The sequence below is a fragment of the Gekko japonicus genome, unplaced genomic scaffold (assembly GCF_001447785.1).
Source record: "Gekko japonicus isolate JY-2015 unplaced genomic scaffold, Gekko_japonicus_V1.1 scaffold2796, whole genome shotgun sequence".
Taxonomy (NCBI): Eukaryota; Metazoa; Chordata; class Lepidosauria; order Squamata; family Gekkonidae; genus Gekko; species Gekko japonicus.
In genome coordinates, this window is record NW_015163690.1 from 131,821 (window position 1) to 142,823 (window position 11,003).

General features: G+C 41.9%; 1 protein-coding gene across 1 annotated transcript in view; it reads right to left on the reverse strand.

The window, feature by feature from the left end:
* DEK (DEK proto-oncogene) overlaps positions 1–11,003 on the reverse strand; it is a 30,747-nt gene that overhangs the window by 6,043 nt on the left and 13,701 nt on the right. The window contains exons 6-8 of the mRNA XM_015407785.1: positions 7,394–7,514; positions 5,226–5,411; positions 3,005–3,140 (exon numbers count right to left, since the gene is read on the reverse strand). Of these exons, the coding sequence (XP_015263271.1) occupies positions 3,005–3,140; positions 5,226–5,411; positions 7,394–7,514 (443 nt within the window). The remainder of the gene's footprint in view (positions 1–3,004; positions 3,141–5,225; positions 5,412–7,393; positions 7,515–11,003) is intronic.

Genomic DNA, 11,003 nt, shown 5'->3' on the forward strand with positions numbered 1-11,003 from the left:
TTGGGTCTCCGATATCGATACTGCCGTTGGAACGGGAGGCACTTTAGGGGCATCACCCAGTGCAGGCACCGCTTCCTTCCCCTTCTTCGCCGCCTTAAGGGACTTTGAGGTGCCCTTCTTCACGGACTTGTGATCCTTACTTGCCTTGGCCTTCTTTTTGATTGGCGTGGAAGCGGAAGATTGCGCCATCGATGCCAGGAGCTTCGGTGTCGGGTGGTCGGCATCAGTGTTCCCTCTAAGCTGAGTTAGTGTGAGCTAGCTCACAGTTTCTTAGCCTCCAGCTCACACATTTTTGTCTTGGCTCAGGAATGATGGCTCCAGAACAAACTAATTTATGCAGTAGCCAAATTGCTCACTTACACAACATTAATGCCAGTAGCTCACAAAGTAGCATTTTTGCTCACAGGACTCCATAGCTTAGAGGGAGCATTGGTCGGCATCGGAGGCAGGTTTCGATGCTGGAGCTGTCGGTGTTGATGGTCTCTCCTCCATCGCTGAGGTAGGAGTAAGGGCCGATTCTAGCAGCGCTACTGTAAGGCGCGCAGCTCGGTTTTTCCGCATTTGATTAGAAGAACAAGCACAGTGGCAACAGGACTCTGGTCGGTGAGACTCTCCGAAACAAAAAATGCATAGGGTATGATGGTCGGGAGGAGCAAGTTTGCTGCCGCAACCCTTGCACCTATTGAGAAAAACCCACTTCTTCTCCATAAAAGAAAGTGAAGAAAAGGGAACGTTTGAAGGGGGGGGGGATAGCCCAAAGGCCCGAGATAGTCGGTAGACTCCCCCTCAGCAGAAAATGGTTTTTTAAAAAGTTTTTTTGAAGAACAAATAAAAAGTGAAAGGAGAGAAAATTTAGAATAAGGAAATAATTCCTAAGAGCTGTGAGCCGAAAGCCAAAAGCGAACTGATTTGACCGATGAAAAATAGGTCTACTCAATGCGGCGGTAAGAAAGGAACTGGCGGGATGTCCGCGCCCACCCCTCTGGGCATGCCCGGTGGGGTTCCTGCGCATGCCTGAGGGACTGGGCGTGAAAATCCGTTAAAAGAGCTTGCTACAGCACCGGTCGATCCAGCGCGTGCGCACTAGATCCCATGGGTGTGAAGCACAGAGACCACGTTGAAGATCAAATATATGCCTAGGCTTTGTCAGAAAACACCTTTGCAGCTATCAACACAGGAAGCATTTTTTAGATGAAAGATGGTAACCAAACTGTACTGTTAATGTTACAATTTACACAAGGAGACTGTAACATTAACAAATCTTCTCTACTAGAAAGTTTTGAAATGGATAAGAGGTCTTGTGGTTTTGAACAATGATGGAATTTGAAACGCAATGGTGTAAGAATGAACATTTTATTGCAAAAATGTATAAACTGTCGTTGAAATCTGAGACAGAGTAAGAACAAATAAAAGATTATATGGTAAAATGGGCAAAGATCTTCAGTTACTACAGTTGAAACAATGGCAAAATATGTGGTCAAAAGGTCTTGAATTTACATTACGTACTAATTTAAAAGAAAATTTTATAAAATGATGTATAGATGGTGTATGCGTCTCCAGAAAAGTTAGCTAAAATGTATAAAAATGTTTCAAAGAAGTGCTGAATATGTGAACAGCAAGATGGGACATTCTATCACTTATGGTGGACTCCAAGTGCAAATGCAGCTCCCGTGTCCTCCTTCAGTATTTTGGAGCTCCCTATCAAGTGGTTAAGATGCTGAACTGCAGGCTGTGGAAGGTCAGTAGTTCAGCAGTTCAAGACCCGAGTTGCCGCATGACGGAGTGAGCTCCCGTCTATAGTTCCAGCTCCTGCCAACCTAGCAGTTCGAAAGCAACAAATTGCAAGTAGATAAATAGGTACCACTTCAGTGGGAAGGTAACAGCGTTCCGTGCACCTTGGTGTTTAGTCATGCCGGCCACATGACCACGGAAACGTCTTCGGACAGCGCTGGCTCTTCAGCTTTGAATCAGAGATGAGCACCGCAACCCTAGAGTTGGACTCGACTGGCTTTCGAGCAAGGGGACCTTTACCTTTTTACCAACAGATGAGGCAGTAGGTGTGTGTGGGAGAGATGCCTGCTTGGCAGTGACACTTGCCGAGGCCTCCTGGCCCTGAGAAGGAGGGGGGGGGAAGCATCAGTGGCTCCAATTACTTTGCAGAGCTTCTGCCATTGGGCCCACCTGCCCCCGAAGTTCTAAGTGGGAGAGGGACTGCTGCTTGCACTCCGTCCCTGTCAGGGCCTTGGCAGGGGACATGAAAGCAGCAGATGAGGGAAAGGCAGTTAGAGCCATTGCAGAGGTTTGAACTGAAGGCATGAAAGATGAGGCTGCTGTCCTATCACAATGGCTTCACTGTAGAAGCTGCCTGAGGATGCTCCATTCAAGGCTGTTTTTCCCCCTCTGAGCCAATGCAAGCAACTGCTAGAGAGCCAATGCAAGCAACTGTCCAAGGAGTGGACAGAGAATGGACTGAAGAGGTGGTGCACTTCCTCAGAATAAGTGGAAACCTTTGCAAAAAAAATTCTGCATATGCCTTGTTCACAGAGCACAACCCACACAAGGATACTTTCTCCACTGACTGGAGAATGTGAGTCTTTACAGAATTTAAATGCATCATTTGGTCCAGTCAATTGGGATACTGTTTGAAGTAATTTATGGTGAACTCTTCCAGAAAAAGAACCCCTCTGCCACAGAGTTACAACAGTGACTTATCTTTGTTGTCTGTAAGAATAAAAATTCAAGATTCACAGCAATTTACCACATCTTTCTAATGGCTTGATCCATAGGAAATAGACCAGGAGATATCACTTCCATGTGAGCTCAACCCAGAGTTTGTGTTCTTGGCTTCAATGGCCAATGGTAAACATAAAAACAGAAATTCATACGGCAGTGGTAAGGATTAGGAAACTTGAAACCACCCGATTCCACAGGTCTTTGTAGATTACTGAAAACAATCCTGGTCTACCTAGTACAGCTTTGTTAAATTTTTGAAAGAGGGATTTACCTTTTTTGGAGCTATTCTGACTTTTCTTGGTTGTACTACTATCTGCTTTCTTGACATTTGCATTCTTTGTGCCCTTTTTGGTTTTTGGAGTTGTCTTCTGCTTGGGTTTTTCTTTTTTAGTTGATTTTTTAGGTCGCTGTTGGAGAGATAAAAAGAACATTACAGTATTTATTACATTTATTCTCACTACAGTATTCTCCTAATGCTAAAGAAATAATCTATTGTACAATTTATGGTTAGAAAGTTTTCCTCGTAGCAAAGATTAAACACAGCAGCACCTCAATTCAAACCCTTTGTACTTGGCATTACCTGCCTACAATTTTAATATAACGGATGGGATCCAAACTCCTGTGATAGCAGATAACATGTTCAATATTTCCCATTTTCTCCTTCATCTTGCATCCCCTTTGCTCCACAGAAAAAAACCCAATGTTGAGAATCAAGGGACCCTTCCAAATAGTATGTCACACAAAGACCGGAGGAAGAGTTGAAAGTCATCCCCTAACTCCTGCTTGAACTTTTGCTCCACAGAGTTTGCTCCACTCATGCAAACTTCAGCCAATTAATATTTTTAGCTACCCACTCTCCCCTAGTGCAACATGGCCTAAGTTCTACAGCCACCTCTGAACAACAGCAACGGTGACTGGAATGGAAGAATAGGGGACTTCTGAGCAGGAGGGGGAAGAGGAAGTTGGGTAAAATCCATTTCTACAAGCTTGCTCTGTTGTAAGAGCCTGGATGCCACCCATAGTTGATGCAGTGCTAGAGAATGGTCCCCTCATTTTACAAGGTACTAAAAAAAGTTAAGATACACAGGAAAACCCTACAAGCTTGAGGTTAGTATCTACTCTTTTACTGGCATAATTTCTCCTAAAGTCACATTTTGGGATTAGTAATTTATATCTGTACTTCCTAGAACCCAGTAGTTTAGAAACGTGGTTTCCTCAATTCCAGTCATGACTATAAAGAAAGAATGGCAGAAATTCAAGACAAATAATTCTTTACAATTAAGGAGAAAGGCATTACTCCACTATAGGATTTTCTTCTGTAACAATGCTGCCTCCCACCCCTCCAAGTGAGCCTACTGCAGTGTTATCTTCTATAGCCAAGGTGTCAAACTCATTTGTTATGGGGGATGGATCTGACATAAATGTCACTTTGTTGGGCTGGGCCATGCGTGCCATAAAATGTAACACAAGGTAATCCAGAGATATAAACTTTATAAAGGTGATTTCAGATGTCAAATGGCAATAGCAGGTGAATGACACTACAGGCTTGATTGGATAAGGTGTGATATGCAGAGGGGAAGTAGGCATGGAGAGACCAGCATTGGTAATGAGACAGGAAACCTAGGTCTCAATTCCATCTAGGAGGATTCAGTCCAGGAAGATGCAAACAATAAATGGACATAAGTCTGACATTAAAAACCACAACATTCAATTGCTGACCTAAAGCAGCAGTGCGCTTACAAAGGAATTTCAAAGGGAGATTTAGAAAGGGAGACTGCTGAATTGCAACTGATAATGAAGCTCAAGACAGTGCATCCTCCTGGACTGAACTGAGAGCTAGTTTTCCTGTCTTACTACCAATGTGTTCCATCATCATTAGGCATCTGAAATCACTCCACTCTCCAAGATATAAGGACCAATCCAAGTGTTCTAATTCCTACCAGGCTCTTTTTGGAAAAAAAATCCAGATATAAACAGAGAAATCCAACCTTTAAAAAACAAACAACTTTTCAGAATAAGCCAAAATAATTTCCTTAATGTACATTGTGCTTGTCAGAAGAACCCACACACCCACCCCCTCCCTCCCAAGAAGTATGCTTGCACACAAAAGCTTACACCTGGAATAAAACACTGTTGGTCTTGAAGCTGAAATGGGATTCCAACTTTGTTTTCTCTCTCCTCCCCTCCCTCCCCAGAAGAGGAGGAGCAGCCCTGGAGAAGGTAGCAGAAGCTCTCTCTCTCTCTCTTTCTCTGTGTTTGTGTGTGTGAGAGAGAGGGGGGGGAGGGGGGGATGGGAGGCAACAGGCAGCAAGCAAAAAGCCACAATGGAGCTGGGGAAAAAGCAAGCTACAGTGCAGCTGCAGGAGCAGCCCTGGGAACAGAAGCAGGAGAAGGAAGTTGCTCAGGGGCCAGATTTGAGCCCTCTGTGGACCACATCCAGCCCATGGGTTGCATGTTTGACACCCCTGTTCTCTAGTATTTATAGCATTTACCTCCTCTTCACTTTCTTTATCTTCTTCAGATGATTCATCCTCTTCCTTCTTTTCATCTTCCTCACTACTAGATTCATCTGAGAGGATCTCAGGACATTTGGTGTGTTTGGCTTTTCTTGCTGTTCCAGAGCTACTGCGTTCTTTTTTACCACCTTTACTGGGTGTTTTCTTGGATTTTGGTAATGGCTATAAAATATTGAAACATTTAGGAGTACAATTCCATAGAAATATTAGCACATACTTAAGCAAACCATAAGGGGAAAATTGCCCAGACTGCAATCATCTTAAAGTGTAACCCTGCGCTAATAAATCATTTTAAAATACAATGGGATCCCAGGATATCGTTTAAGCACAAATCCATTGAACCCACACAAAATCACTGGTTGAGGATAATCAATGCTGCTATCAAACCAGATGACCTGTTGGTGGGCAATTCAGTAAACCATTAATGTGGTATTCATGGAACTAAACTAAACTTCACTTTAAAGATTATAGCTTTGATCCAGAACAGAATTTCAGCACATGGAAATCCTAACTCAGCAACAGGATGGGGGGGGGGGGCGCTGAGAAATTTACACTCTACAGGCAGAAGTCCTTGTGCCCATGGAAATGCTATGCTAGATACAACCCCATGTCCAGAGCATGGTAGTGCTCCTAGATATAGCACTATTTAAGGATGGTCAATTAGCATGGAGCCCCTCTTTTTAACTGCAGCAGGTATTGCCAAATTTGCTTCCTTTTGGGAAGTCACTATTTCAACAGTTATCTGTGCTTCAGAAAATTCCACACAATTACTGTAATGCTTTGTATGCTATGTAGCATTTGAAGACACTCTGTAAACTTCAATTGGTTGAAAATACTACAGAGGGCAAGTAGCTGACAAATTGGAGTCTTCTATAATGAGCATATTACATCTATACATAAAACTTCACTGGCTCCCAGCTTGTTTCCAGCACAATTCAAACTGCTCAATAGTCTTGGACTTGACGGGCAATCCAGAAACTACAGTTGTTCCTTTTCTCTTGAAGACAGGTAGGTGGCTGCAGGAAAAGGTATTATAGCAGCACCCTGACTATCAGACAAAAGGATCCTTGCCGGGAAGCTTGCTTGGGGCATTCTTATTATTGTTTAGCCACCAGGAAAACTCACTGGTGCTTGTGGACCCTTTTCCCGCTCTGCTACTTATTGCTGTCCCATGTGACTGATTTATGTACTCTATTTCTTCTACCTAGCTATCATTTGATCACATTGATTTTACTTCTTTAAACTGTTTTGTATACACACAGAAGAAAAGTAGTAGAAAATATTTTAAATAAAGCTTGGCAAGTGCAATACTGCCTTGTTTTCAGCAGCAAGATCTGTAGTGTTGGATTTAATAAGACGTGAGTTATTAATCACATTTCTTCTCTGGGCAATGATGGCTCCCAGGCATTCAGTTTCACAGCACTTACTGAAAAATTCTAGGAAGTAGACACAAAATCAAGGAGGGGACCCATTCCCTGTTTTGAGTTTTATGGCCATTATCCACTGCATTCCATAATCTCTTTCTTAATTTGTTTGAATGTCAAGTGCCAGATTTCTGAAAAACACCCTCAACTATAGCATAATCGTAATAGCTGTCAGGTATAATCCCTTTATAAAATATCCCCAGGGGCAACCCTACTGTGCAATTCAGCTTTTATGCTATTGTTATTAAGATAATGCTAATCTTAGCTTTCACCATTTCTGCCTTTTATTTAGTTGTTTCCTCCACTCCCCTGGGTTTTCCACAAGTGAAAACATAAAAGTTAGGAGATCCTTGCTAGTAGCTCAAAGTTGTTCACATATACTCTTGACGATAAAAGGAAACATTACATATTAAAACCATCTTTCAGAGGGTAGCCACGATGGTCTGCAGTAGAACAGCTAGAGTTTGAGTCCAGTAACGCCTTAGCAACCAACAAGATTTTGAGGATATGAGCTTTTGAAAGTCAAAGTTCCTTTCATCAGGGTATCTAGCTTTGGTTCTCAAAAGTCCATAGCCTCAAAATCTTGTTGGTCTCTAAGGTGCTACTGGACCAGAATCTAGATATTAAAAACATGAACATCTTTCCAGAGTTTCCTTTCCCTTTCCTAATGCTAATTCATATTACAAAAATGACTTAAAAAACATATTTATCTCAGTTCACCTTGCCTGAAGGTTTTGGATGCATCAAGAAGTTTAAGATTCTGGCTACCAGTTCACTATTTACTCCCGATCTTTCCAAATCAAGAACTTCACATATACTTTTCAGCATAGCATTTCTGTATCTGCAGAGATAAAATTTATTAAATATAATTTTAATTCAATACATAAAAAAGAAAGTTTGATATTTCTTTTTAATCAAAATGACTAACTATTCAGACAAAAAAGTGCCTGGAATCCAACACCCATACATATTAATATATGGAAATCTGCAAGGACTTACCGGGGGGGGGGGGATATCTCATTTTCCCCTCCTCCACCATTTCCTCTTTCATTTCTCTGAAAGCCCCAATAGCCTCTCCACTTTTTCCTGTCTCCTTCTCTCCTGCTGTGTCTTCAGTTTTCCCTCCTTCCCTACCTCTGGCAGCCTCTACCCAGAAAAACTGCAGCCTGCTTATAAGGTGCTGGTAGCAAGGAATTGTGAAGGGGGACCTCATTTTCCCTTTTTACCTCCGCGCACTATTTCCTTTTTCCCTCCTCCTGGTAACCTCTATATACTTATTCTTTCCTGATTCACACCCACACACTCCATCTTCTGTTTTTTTTTAAAAAAATACTTCATCCCACCTTTCTTCACAATTGGGACCCAAAGCAGCTGACATCATTCTCCTCTCCTGCATTTTATCTGCAGAGAAGTGGTGGACTGAGAACTAAACCTCCAAGAATAGGGGCCTCCAGCAACCACAGCCCCATCTCCAGGAAGGAAGGAGAAAGGAAAAGGCAGACCGACACTGTCCCACCATCCCAAAGGGTAGAAGAAGAAAGAGGCGCCTGTCTAGCCAGCTGGCTGCATACCAATTTCTTTGCTTCACACAGGGCTCGAGTGGGCTGGGTGCAATTCCCCATGCCTTACGTGGGCTGGGTGCTGCTTCCCTGGTGTTGCACAGGGAACAAGCATGCTGTGTGCCCCCTCCGGCTGACAGAAACAAAGCCTGCTGTGGTTGTATAAGCAAGAGCCATTGAGACCACCTGCTTTTTAAAGCTACAGGCACTCCTTTTATCATTTAGGATTTTTTTAAAAAATTAAAAAATATTTCAGATTTTTCTGCAAACCTGGGGCATTGTTCAGGTTTGTGGAAAGATCGGTCTTGTCCATTCATGGGTCCAATCACTGAATATAAGTATTACCAGATCTGGCTCACTTGGCTACCAGAATAAAGACAAGTGGAGGACATGAGGTGACTTGCAAGAGGGTACAAGAAGCGTCTGACTACCCCCCTTCTCTCCCTCAAGGTTTTTTTTCTTTTCCTCTCCATCCTTGCTTGCAGCCTCTCGCCTTTCCTTCTCTCCCACCCACCTGTGCATTTACATATCTACCCTTTTCTGTTTCTCCTAGGCTGCCTCTCTCCCCATTCATTTACCTTTCCTCATTTTCACCACCTTTGTTTTCCTTTTCCACCTTTTCTGCTCCTCCCTTCTAAAGCTTTATCGCCCTTCCATCCCATCTCTTATTTCAGCTCTCAGCTCACCTTCTGCCTGCCCTCATTGTCAGCTATCTGCTTGCCTTACACATGCCCCCCCACATCACTGGCTCTCTGCTTTGACTATGGTTGCAAACATTCACTACACAATTGCAAACGTGGTGCACAGTCCCCAGAAATAAAGCACAAACTTCTACAAGCTGTCATATCTAGCATATCATTATGTACCAATATGGTTACACAGCTAAAGTGCAGAACAGTCTGCCATTCCAATAGAACAGTTGCCTCTGCAGATGATCATCTTTATTATCAACTCGACCTCCTCCTATTCTATGTTCTCCCTGAAGGGAAAACCCTTGAAACTGGATGATGTCATCAGTTGCCAGGGCCCCAGCAGACATTGTGATATATAAACCTACATATTCCCAATAGATTTTATTTTTCTGATGGATTTTAGTTGCAAGCAGGGCTCTTTTTGTAGCAGGAACTCCTTTGCATATTAGGTGACACACCCCCTCCAAGAACTTACAGAGCTCTTCTGGACTTTAAGCTCTTGGAGGATTGGCTACATTAGGGGTGTGTCGCCTAATATGCAAAGGAGTTCCTGCTACAAGCATGACAGCCAATGTTGGTTGAAATGCAGGTTTATAAACATAATAAAAACCCTAAAATATTTGTATAAGTTGCAGAAATACCCATTACTGCTGAGTGTATGTTAACTAAAATCAGAAAAGAAACTCATGTTGGCTGCATTATTAGTTTTCATCCTTCCCACATTAAAAAGAATCTGCCCTATTCGCAATTATTGAGATTGAGGAGGAATTGTAGTGAGATTAGTGACTTTAAGAGACAGGCTGGTATTCTGATGAGCCAACTTTCAGATAAAGGCTACTCACAGAGAAATTTAAAAAGGGCATTTTACAGAGCATATAATACAACAAGAACATCTCTACTGACACCCAAAACCCATAATCAAAGCAAAGACAGGATTATTATACCTCTCACATATAATAGTGCTTATAAACCTGTAACAACTATCATTAATAAATATTGGCACTTGTTAGCTAACATACCCAGATGAAAAAAAAACACCCTGGTAACAGCAAAAAGAGCTAGGAATCTGAAGGATATGCTTGTTAGATGCAGGGTGAGTGTGGAGCAAGACACAGATACCATACGTGGGAGTCACATACCAAACGGCTTCTTCCCTTGCAATAATTGTTCTGTTTGTGGGTATGCAGAGCCTAAGAAATTCTTTCAAAATACAGCCAGAACTAAAACTTATTCTATTAATATGTTTGCCAACTGTCAAAGCAAAGGGGTTATTTACTGTGTGGAATGCCCTTGTGCCAAGTTGTACCTAGGACAAACAAGCAGATCTGTGAAAATTAGAATATGTGAGCATCACAGCTGCCTTAAACTGCAAAAGCACTCGGCTCCTATGGTGAGATACTACATCGAAATGGGGCACTCCTACCATCAATTAAAATTTTGGATTATAGAGACTGTGAAGACTTCAGGCCAGAATATACACAGAATACTCCTGAGAAGAGAACTGTTCTGGATTAGTAAATTAAAAACATGGGCACCATATGGACTTAATGAGGAAGTTGACTGGACTTGCTGTTTGTGATGATTGGACCTGCTCTTTGCATGAAATCTGTACGTGTTGTTTATGAATTTTTATGAATGTTGGTAGTAATTGTCAGTACAAAATCCTTCTCTCATCTTCACTTCATGGTTGCTCTTCCTTTTGTCCCTCCTTCTATTTTGCATCTCTCCTGATTGACATGCACAGTTAATTGGTGATTGCATCACCCTAGTAATGCTATATATGGTGGACAGTATAGTAACCTATACCAGAATTTGTACAGGATGGAGTGACATACATTCAACTCACGCAAATCTATGCTGCCAGGTTAGTAGGCCAATTCAAAATTTCTTGAATTTTTTTTAATAAAAGAAGAATTTCTTTTTGAAAAATATAAATGTATGTAATTTTCCATTCCCTTTTATATTTAGAAGTATTGGTGGACTTTAATTGGCTATACCTGAGGCCTATCATATACAACAATAATATACATATAAATATATAAGGTAATTTTTACTTTTTATATATATTATTTTTCAATT